The sequence below is a fragment of the Thermobia domestica genome, chromosome 18 (genome assembly GCF_964235325.1).
Source record: "Thermobia domestica chromosome 18, izTheDome1.hap1.1, whole genome shotgun sequence".
Lineage (NCBI taxonomy): Eukaryota > Metazoa > Arthropoda > Insecta > Zygentoma > Lepismatidae > Thermobia > Thermobia domestica.
In genome coordinates, this window is record NC_137471.1 from 125,608,450 (window position 1) to 125,619,958 (window position 11,509).

The 11,509-nt window shown below is 36.5% G+C and overlaps 1 protein-coding gene across 1 annotated transcript in view; it reads right to left on the bottom strand.

The window, feature by feature from the left end:
* Nucleotides 1–11,148, bottom strand: part of LOC145676117 (uncharacterized) — a 46,874-nt gene extending 35,726 nt beyond the window's left edge. The window contains exons 1-2 of the mRNA XM_081747013.1: nucleotides 10,978–11,148; nucleotides 5,000–5,214 (exon numbers count right to left, since the gene is read on the bottom strand). Coding sequence (XP_081603139.1) covers nucleotides 5,000–5,214; nucleotides 10,978–11,111 — 349 coding nt within the window. The 5' untranslated portion in view covers nucleotides 11,112–11,148. The remainder of the gene's footprint in view (nucleotides 1–4,999; nucleotides 5,215–10,977) is intronic.
* Nucleotides 11,149–11,509: the final 361 nt, after the last annotated feature.

Below are 11,509 nucleotides of genomic sequence, written 5' to 3' on the forward strand. Positions count from 1 at the left end.
GAAAATAACTTCCATAACTTTTGAAATTACGTTTGTCTTAACTTGAACATATGCGTGAAGTGGTTTATTATGAACAGGGCAAAAATAACTGTGATTGATTAATTACAAGTGATCCGGTTAGAAACACTGTTGTTTGTATTTTAGTTCCAAAATCGGCCACCCGCACTCGTTCGCTGGTGGACTAATAACGACAAAAGAAAGCTGCTTTATTGTCCAAGACGCCATATTAAATTACGTGTTGTTGACATATTCTACATAGTCTACGTTGTTTACATTGTCTACGCATTGTTGACACGTAAACGTAAACTATCGTTTTTTACGCGTAGACGCACATCTCTGCTTCTAAAGCTTAGCGTTAGAAACCATTTTACGTTGTTCTTGTGCTCATTTGTTTTCATTAGGTTTCGTAACTTTCAAACGCTTCTCCCGAAAAGTTAGGAATTTTGAGTTACGTCAGTCTTGAAATAAACAGGCGAGTTTTAATTAAAAGTAAAAATTACTGTTTTTTGGGTGTCCTGTAACCAAGCCTATAACTACAGCTGCGTGCTAATCTTGATTTGTATGAAAAGAACTAATTTAAAAACATACACACTTCATATCAATTGCAGTTTTACAACGCTTAAAAGTGGAAATGTTGTTTCAAAGTTTGAAAAACTAAACGAATTTAGTTAGGTTTTGAACAATGGACATGTAAAATTTCCTCAAATTCTTGACTGAACGTTGACAGCAATACATTTCATCTTAATTATAAGCTCTTGCTCTGAATGTATGAATAAAATTGAGTATTTGGAATTGGGAACAGATCTATTAATATGTGAGTCATTTTGTAAACACACTTTTCCTTAGTCGGTATAAGTTTTTGATTTGAGTTAATTCAAATTAGTGTCATTGTTCAATTCAAACTTTCCTTCTAGAGCCCTTGAGTAAGCACTATTTCAGTAATATTAGTTATGACATTTATGATCTTTACGTCTATGTTCAATGTCATATTATATATATTTAAAATTTTTTATCATATTCTCGAAAAACGCTAAAATGGTTTTCTGGAAATAGAAATAACCCAGAAAATGAATATCGCAACCATGCTTTCTATAAGTCTACACTGCTTCAACGCAAAAGTCTATTAGCTTAGTCTCTCAAGGGGAAAGGAGCACAAAGGTACGAGGTACTAGTGATACTCCCCTAAAGAAAGGCAGATATGTAGTTTATTTTATCATATTGCCTCGTACTAATTACCGGAAAGCTTTGTGTGGGTCATATATGAGACAAATGTTATCAAGCTGTATTTTCCTGCTCACTTGCAAGTTTACGTAAGAGAATCAGAACCATCACTGTGATCAAAACAAAATCTACTCTCATAACTGAATAACACAATCTATTCTGTACCATTTGCCTTATCACTGCAGTTTCTCCCGATGTTACTGAAGACGTTCTTGGAGATAAGCAGCCTTCTGGGCTAATCGTAATGAAGGAACGTGGTAACCAATCTTTAACAATCTGTTTAGAATTTGTATGATCACAAGGGAGCTTGTAGGTCTTATTACATTGCCGATAGTTCTGTCGGTTAGGGCGTCCCAAATGATCCATCTTTCCAGGTGCGTGTCGGTTGTGAGAACTCTCTGTCTTCGATCCTGTATACCATCAATAAATCGCTGAGCCGTCATGACCCACGCCAACAGCACTTCGTCGAAACGTTTACCCGTTCTCTCATAGTCTCAGTATGAAGCTACGGCTACTCTCGAAGACACTTAGTTGTACAATAGGCGTTCCCTGATATCTTTCTAGGATTGCAGATATACAACGTGATCACATTTAACTACACTCGTCTTGTTGTCCGAGCACTGCTCACATGCTTTTTATAAACATTTCAATCAGCCTACCATTTACGGCCAGCGTACTAGTGTACGTACAGCAAACACTCTCTCTTAACAGCTCATCTTCCAAGCAATTAGTCATTTTCGTTATCAGCCACTTCACATAGACAGACATAGGTACAATAATAATTGAATACAGTACCCTACTTCATTCAGTATGTGGACTCAAACGTATTTTTAAAATTTCGTGTTTTCCCTCAATCAATACACATATATCGTAAATAAGTGCGTGGTTTGTGTGACAATTTAGTGGGCTTTACTCACTGAGTGTTATAAGAGCACTCTTTGGTCGAAACTTTTGATTTTGATAGGTTAAATTTATTGAATTATATGTAATGCTGTAAGCCTATTTTAAAAGCACTATAGAAATGACATTCAACTTATAGGAGAAATGAAGTAATGATCTTTGTTTTTACTGACTCTTTTGTTATCTGACCATGACTTTTTCCCGTAGTGATTGCTTAACAGATAGTCTATTCTATTTCCTTCGAATCGAAAGATTTAGACTGAGCGGAGTAAAATGCTTTTCCGCTAATATCTTATTTTCACGTCGCTTGCAGCAAAGAAATGAGGTTCAAATATGGAGAGATACTGTGGGCGATGAAAAGAAGTTTACGAGTTTAATTTTGGAGCGGACATTGCACAAAGATTCATTTAGCTTCCGTGAGAAAAATAGGTGAAAAGCGGTTTAGACAAAGAGAAGAAGGGAAGTGTATGTAGTGTTCGTTGATTTAGGAAGGTTTTAATTGCTTTAGATTGGTAATTTGGATGAAGATACAAGAAACTTGGCATAAAAGATAAAAGGTTCGGAAGAAACTTAGTACACATGAACCAAACATTTGAAGTTGGAATACAAGAAAGGAACAGAGCTATTTGACAAAAATGTTGTCGCTGAGTAACAACATTTACTACGAGAGTCGTTCCGAAAGTAATGCCTCTTTTTTCATGGAAACTAATAGAGATACATAAATAACAATAACACAACTAAAAAGAGTAATATTTCAGCTATAGACTGTCATTTTTCCACATAGTTCCCATCATTCGTTGTCAACGATGAACGAGAGCCGATTGTAAAAATCGGAACCAGCTGAAGCTAATTACTTCCTTACAGCTTTGACAACAGCTTTCGAGTCTTGAAAATGTTCGTCACATTCAGCTTTGTACACAATTCTCTGGTCGTTATCTGGCAATCAGCACGGATGAGTTGATCAAGACGCTCTTTATTGCGAGGGATGAGAGTTGTGCAGGGTCATGAACACCCTGTTCAGCACCATGAAAATGCCGTACCCATCGCCTCACATTGTTCACGTGTATTATATCGTCTCCATAAACCTTTACCATGCGTCGATGGATTTCAATCGGCACAGTTCCTTCAGCAGTAAGGAATTAAATCACACACCGTTTTTTTATACGCACGTCCACATAAGGCTCCATTTTCGAACACTCCTATGCTGGCGCCAACTATCGCAGAACAACGGGACCAGCTGAAAATGAAAGAGAAAGGTTCAAGCATTAGCACTGCACCAATGACAACTGGCACGGACATACAAAGTCAACACACTCATACACACAAAAATAGGATGCATTAATTTCGGAACGACCCTAGTATTTAGAAGACTAGCGGAGAAGAGTTTTATTAGGGAACATGTTGATTATAGGAGGTAGAAAGACAAATATAATTACTTTAAGATGGTGGTTGTTACTGCAGAATCTGAATCGATAATTAACATGATACCAGTGAACATAATAAAAGACTGAAAATAATCTGAGAAGAAAATAAATATAAAAAACATTACAGCAATGGTGGGTAGATGATTGATGCTATGATAGACATCTGAGCAAGGCGATAGAATATTTGCCTATTTTTCAATACCTAGGTATTATTTGTGATGGAAATATGAAGTTCAAATAGAAGTAAAGGCGAAAAATCTTTAAGGAGATTGTGATGATTATGATGAGAAGTGTAATAATTGGAAACAACAAATAATGTAGTACGACATTGATGGAGAAGAAATTATATTCCAAATGAAAGGTAGAAGGTGTGATAGAAGGAAAACGAGGAAGGTAGAAAAAAATTAAATTAATCGATAGTATTAGAAGTATAATTTTCAAGTCAATGTGAAGAAGTTGCATAAGAACCATAGCGTTTATAAACTTATATTTATGGCACGTAGGCTAGGAGTAATGGAAGAAGATGATGGTGATTGAATTAGTAAATAGGAAGAGGATCTAGGTAGCTCACAATTCAAGTAGATTTCCATTTACTCATAATTTTGACGTAAATTTATTTGGGGTACACTAGCATTCTAGTCGTCCCTGTTTCCCCAATTTTAACATGTCAGGGACGCCTCTGTGTTCGCTCAAACTTATAAGTTTGAAACAAACATTTAGGATGGATGAATTGGCGGATAAATCTCTGTTGAACTCGACACGAATTGTTTCCTTGTACTCCTTTCAGTGATTTGCCTGTTGAGTAATAATAGTTTACGAATGATTCCTTAGCCATCTTTGTCAGTGACATTTTCTTGTTTATTCTGCTAATGGACTCTATTTGGACTGTTTCTCCTTCAGAGTTGCAGGTTGTGTTTCCTTCTCCGAGCCTTTCCTTTCTTTCCGTTCAAGGACGATGAGCCTCCTTCACAGCTAGCTACGCGTAGTATGAAATGTTATTGCGTATTACTACGCCGAATACACTAGTAATTTTCGGTTTCTCATCTTCTATGACCGGTTTAGTTTACCTTGGCCTACTCTCTAAATGTAACTAATGGACCACAAAGAGGAGGAAAGTGTGGAATTAGAATGGATCTTGGAATAGGACACAACGTGCAGGATCAAGATAAAGAGCTTACTACAGATAATATTCAAAATTAGAGAAGTCACAAACGCTTTTCCATGCTTTCCACACCATTTTCCCTGTATGTTCTCAACATTTCTTCCGTATCCAATGTGTATACCTTGATGAATACATTTAACATGTATATACCTTGTTGAATGATCCCTTCTACAGTGCATCATTACCCTCTGTAATTAGATAAAGTATATAGAATGACTAGCTAAACAAGAAATAGGGTTTCTACCTTTTTAGTAAAGAATTATATTTCTTGAAAAACTAAATTTTAACTTACCATTCCGAATTCTGGTGAGGTATGTTTGGATCTCAAACGCAATCGCCAATACTAACAATCTACAACGTCTGTAAGTTTCCCAGCGTGAGATGTCACTTGGTACATCGAATATAGTTCCATGATGTTTTATGTACCACGCACGTATGGGTATTTGATTAATTTTCCATATAAGGTGCTTGCTAACGAAGAACGATGGTGGATATACAAGTTGCCGCCTTCAGAAAAGGAGAAAAAGTCGTTAACAGATGTTTACCTTTTTACTGTCTACTCTACACTCTAAGAAGAAAGATGTCCAACTAAATTCAATGCACTAACAAGTTAATTGAAACTGAATTCGAAATTTATTTAAATCTTGTGCGTCTGATATATTGGTGAAGATGGGGATATTTCGTTCTTTTCAGGTGGTATCAGAGATGTGCCAGTGTTGTCAAAGTAACCGTTTTAACCTGAAATTTCTTGCCTTTGCACAGGTTTCATTTTTAAAATTTAATTTTATTTGATTTTTTTAAAAAAACTTGAAGCTAATTAAAATATGTGTGAATGAAGAACATTTTACGTTAAATATTAAAACTATTCAACATGCAATTAAACATTAAATAATACAGATGGGTATTCACTTACTTATCCCATATCAAAAAAAGAACTAAACAATTAAGACTGGATTTCAAAGCATTAACATCTTTACGGTGTAGGGTTTCCATTATCTACATAATTTCAAAACTTTATACAGGGTGGGCCAAAAGTAGGTATACAGTACCGTACTGATCAGCTCATTGAATTTTATATAATTTCTTATTGTTATCCATCAGGTATAGTTAGTTTCTTTATTATTTGCTCTTAATGTATTTTTACTTACATCTTAAGCTCGGAATAGGCGAAGCAAATAAACTCATAAACTAGAATGTGATACTTGATCAATGCAGGAGTGTATACCTAAATTTGGGCCATCCTGTATATAGTTTTTCTATTATCAGAATATGTTTCTAATGTTTCCATTTTTTCTTCAAATCAAAATTGTATATAATAAGACAAAATGAAAAATGGATTGTGTAGTTAGTGCTCTTATACAGTATTCTCACAACTCTGTAAACTAATGCACAAGATCATTCATGATTCCTCTCCCATTCCTTCCAACCAATAACATCATGTAAGTACAAAACAAGCGACACTACAAAACAAATGCAAGAGCTCACTAGCCAATAGTGCTACCTAATTTTCAGATTTTAGAAACACGGAAGTTAATAATAAATAAATACAAGTAATATTACTAATGTAAAAGTTGTCTGTTTTTGTGCAGACTGTGAGTGATAATGATCAATTACCGCTAACATTTAAAAGAAACATTCTAAAATTGCTGGTATAAAGGTAACCAAGAAAGTTCTGTCGCTTTTTGTGGAGGTCTGTATTCCATTGGACTTTACACCGTGAGTTGAATGCGAATAGAGATAAAGCGAAGGTCACTTGTTGCTGTGGCTATATCCAACTTACTACCTGGTTGTGGCAGTTCAGTTATATCGTGAACTTGCGCAAGGACAGTGTGAACATGAGACGTCCACAGACCGTCATAAGGGCGTGTATGCTGTACGAGTTCACACTGGGATCAAACGCCGCTGCAGCGGGGCGTAAGGTATGCCAGGCGTTTGGTGAGGGTGTCGTGACTACGCAGACAGTGCAACGGTGTTTTAACAAGTGTAAGGACGGTGACGAAACACTCGAAGATGCAACACGTGCCGGAAGACCAACACATGTGGAAAATGATGATCTTCAGGCAGCAAGTGAGGAGAACAGCGGCCAAACATGTGGGGATCTGGTATTACAATTCAGTGTGAGTGGAGAAACCATTCGACAGCACCTCCATCAACTTGGGAAGCACTACAAATTGGATCAATGTGTTCCACATGATTTAACTCCAGGCCAGAAGGCAACGCGAGCAGACACCTGTGTTTCTTTGCTGTCTCGTCTGAGGAAGAAGCCATTTCTGGATAGGGTGTTGACATGTGATGAGAAATGGGTCCTGTATGAAGCTCCACGGCGCCGTCATCATTGGTTAGCGTCCCATGTACTGGTTCCAAAAAACCGAAGCCAGCACTGTAAAAGAAGAAGGTTCTTTTGTGTGTTTGGTGGACTTCTCGCGCATCGTGCATTGGGAACTGCTACCAGCTGGTCAGAGCATCAATGGAATTGTGTACTGTCAACAGTTGAGCCGTATTAAAAAAAATAAATTATAAACTCTGGAACCAGCACTTCTGAGTCACCTACCGATTATCACCTGTTCCATTTCTTAGACAATCACCTTAGAGAACGCCAGTTCAAATCCCTAGTAGAAGTGCAAAATGCACTTGATATCTTCTTCGCTTCACGGATCACCAAGTTCTATCGCGATGGAATCTATGGACTTCCAGAATGTTGGCAGAAGGTCTTTGATGCTGATGGGGACTATTTTTTATTTTTGAGGAACGTCGTAGGTGACACATCGATATTTCAAGGTGATGGGTGAAATAGCGACAGAACTTTCATGGTTACCTTTATACATATTTGTAATGAGGAAGGAAGTAGTATACAACCAGTTTAACAGGATCAGTGATTTCAAAAATGAAAGATACTCTCTTCGATATTTTTTTCCTTTTTACCATGTCCTGTACGTGGTACGACATGAAGATATTTATCGCCGTTTTTAAACATTTTAAACCGATGTCATAGTGAGCACTAATTTATCACATCGCTTCAGAATAAGTGGATTATTACTTATGTTTCATTCCAGTTCGTTTCCAATGTAAAGTTATAAAATATAAAGGCCCATATAACGTAAGCAGATAACTACAAGAAGAAACTTCGAAAGGAAGATGTAGGGAGCGCATGCAGTGTCATCAAGCAAAAAATCTGTACTTAGCACGTATACGTTGTTCAATTCAGGGCTAAAACCGAATATTGTGCCGTACATTGAAACGAGAGTCATGTTTCGTTTTAGTAGCGACATTTGCAGAGAATGATGTTTCACGTAAGCAAACGACATACCATAATCGAAAAAGATAATGTATATGTATTATGTTTTAAATAATGAGCTATACGCTTTAGATATTGTATTTGAAATGAGAGGAAAACAAGTTGTATAGCTGTTGGCTGCTAATATGTAGCTTATTTCCTGTTTGTTTGATTTTATGGCATCCTTACCCGTTTTGTTCATTTCTTTGAAAGATGATTTTTTTTTCAAAAGTAAGTTTTAATTTGCACTTTTTTCCAAATATCTGATATTAAAGGAAAGGTCGTCATGCTAAAGGAAATGTAGTTTGTATGAAGCTTGAATAGACAAACCATTTCATTTTTACCTTTTACTTCGTGTTTCATTTTTCTATGAATACAGAATTTCTTCTACTGTACAGTGTAGTGTCCACATGAAGCTTTCCTAATTACAAATATTAATTGCATGAAAACTGTTAGTGCCAGAGAATAAAGGTTTGTGGCATCTTGAAGAGCAATTCAAACAGTTTTTTATGTTCATATATGCACTTTTTTATAGGCCCTGTTAGTAGCTTTCAAAATATCCAGTCTATATTCAATCTCCCGCCGTGTGTTGTGTAGCATGTCCAGTGTGATCGAGTGGATGGCTTCTTGAATTTTTTGGCAAAGAGCAGAAATATCACGTACAGGTCTAGCGTAAACTCTATCTTTGACATAATTACATAGGAAGAAATCCGTAGGGGTTATGTCGGGAGATCGCGGTGGCCAAGGAGTGGGTCTTTCGCGCTTAATACATCGCTCTGGAAACGTTCGGTCTAAAGCCCTACGAACATCTAAACGCCAGTGCGGTAAGGCACCATCCTGTTGGAATATCACGTTTGGTTGCAAAGGTAGTAGCTGTGGAAAAGCAAAGTGCTCATTCATGTCCAGTTAAATGGGACCAGCTATTGTGTGCTTCATTAAGAAAAATAGGTTGATAATTCTGTCGTGTCCCAAAGCACACCACACATTCACTTTCTCGCTATTTCTGACATATTCACGAACAACTTAGGGAGGTTCGGAATCCCAAATGAGCACGCACATTGTGACGATTCATCTTGCCTGATGTATGGAAAGTTGCCTCATCACTGAAAATCCCCAAGTAATCGGGGATCATCCTAGATCCGTTTCAGAATATCCATTGCAAACCTGGTTCGTCCTGGTAGGTCATCGGGCTGTAGCACCTGAACAATTTGCACTTTATATGCATACAAAAGCAGTCTTTTATGGAGCACCTTATGGACCGTTGAACGTGAGATATTCAGCTTGCAAGACGCTCTGTGAGAAGACTTTGTCGGGCTTCTAGTGAAGGCCTCCCTGACCTCATTCACAGTTTCCTCAGACGTTTGTATTTTGCCCGAACCAGGCTGTTGGTTGACACTCCGCGTGGCTAAGATCTTCTCAAATCATGTTTTAATAGGTCCCATTGATACTTTCGTCTGAAGTTACTTTGCACGGTAATCGCTGATTTAATCTCAGCCAACCACACCGCCAAGGGCGCCGATCCCAGGGCCCCCGCATTATATTTATAAATATACAATATTTGACATAATTTGAATGCAATTTGTCTTAAAGAATCCTCATATATGCCTTCTGACTCTGATGCCCCCCCCCACCCAATTTACAGAGAATCGGCATCCTTGCACAAAACACACTGCGCTCTTTCTTGTGCTGTTGTCATCTTTATTCATGAACATTGCAAAAAATAGCAACAATTCACATAAAGTTTGTTACTAAACACCTGCAACAAATAACAATTAAAAAAAAACTGAGTTGCTCTTTAAGATGACGCAAACTGTTATTCTCTGGCACTAATAGTTTCCATGCAATTAATATTTGTAATCAGGGAGGTTTCATATGGACACCCTGTATTTTACTATTTCTCAGAGTTTCATTTCAATTTCAGAGCTCTTGTTGCACTGTTTATGCAATTTATGCATAATAAGATTCTATTATTATTCTATATAATTTTAATTCATGTAAAATTTGTGCACGTCCCAAGCCAGATCTGACACAAATATTTCCTAAAATTACTCAGAAAAATGTACAACTGTGATCAAAATGAACGATTTTGTATCAAATTCTGACGCTGACAAGTTTTCCGATGGTTAATTAAATGATCCTTGATTATAAGTATATCAATTTCACACTAAAAAAAGAAGAAATAATATTATATTTTAACATTGAGTAACTATTGGCAATTAGTTATTAGAAAACTTCAGAAAACTAAGGTAAAAAAGTAAAAAAAAAAAAATGTCGAAGTTCCCTTTAAATATTCTGAATAAGTATTCCACCAATCAGAGACAAGTGTTTGTTTACATTTTCCAGTTTTAGCCAATCACAACCAAGCATTCGTTTATATCTTTCAGGTTTGTCTATGTATCCTAGTATGATAATTGTCCTTTCGCTTTTCTGTAAATTATCTTGATATTTGCATATGCGCCATAGATATTGTTCTTACGTACTGTGAGAAAGATTAGCGGGATTAGATATTTTGATATTAATTTCTACTACTCGACTTAATTTACATTGTGCAACTGAAAAAATATAGTATGTCTCGATAAAAGAGAGTGATATACAAACATGAAACGTGATCTACAGTACAAAATAAGGCCAACTCTTAATATTAAGTACTATTTTCTTTCACTGTTTTACTACATTCCTATCTTTCGCTAATCTATAGTGCTGCCAAAATATCTTGAGCTCTGGCAAAAATGTGAACTAAAGCTCACACCTGCTACACACCCACGCGTTGAACCAATAAGGGCTCAGCTGTTGCTAAGCGAGAGAGCCTTAGCGAAAGGGAGTGGAATTCCTTCAGCCGATAGCAGTGCTTGGAATGGAAGACCAGGTATCAAGTCAATGCGGTATATCTTTAGTAGAAATTATCATAAATAAATAAATCTTCCTTTTCTCTCTCTCTCTCTCTCTCTCTCTCTCATTTTTTTTAAATATTCCTAATACAGGAGAACTGAACTTACTCTGAACGAGGTTTCTTTGAAATATATTTTTTGAATTTCGGCAGTCTCTGTAACATTTCATCAATGCTACATTCTAAATTAATGATCACAAACGGAACAATCAGTCTCTTCTCTAACTCTTCCAACTGATCCATTGTTGTAGGAAATCCATCCAGAATGTATCCCTCAGTGATAACTCTGAAAGAAAAAGATATATTTTACGAAAGACTGGGCATCTCGCCGGACTTTCAAATACATTATAATAATATGCAGTTCAATCCCTAAAAAACATTGAGATGGTATTTGTTTTTCAAAGTCATCAAATTACCTAGTTATTGATACATTCAGCAGATTGTTAGATTTATATACGAGCTATCTTTTTCAAAGTATACTGAACATGTGATAAGCCATCGCCATCGTTTTTGTCTTGTTTGTACTACCAACATAAAGAACTATCGACCTACATCGTAATTTCGACTACAACAACTACGTTGAAGAACAAGCGTACAAATTATTTTCCATAACCAAAATTATTGCAGAAGATTTTCCATAA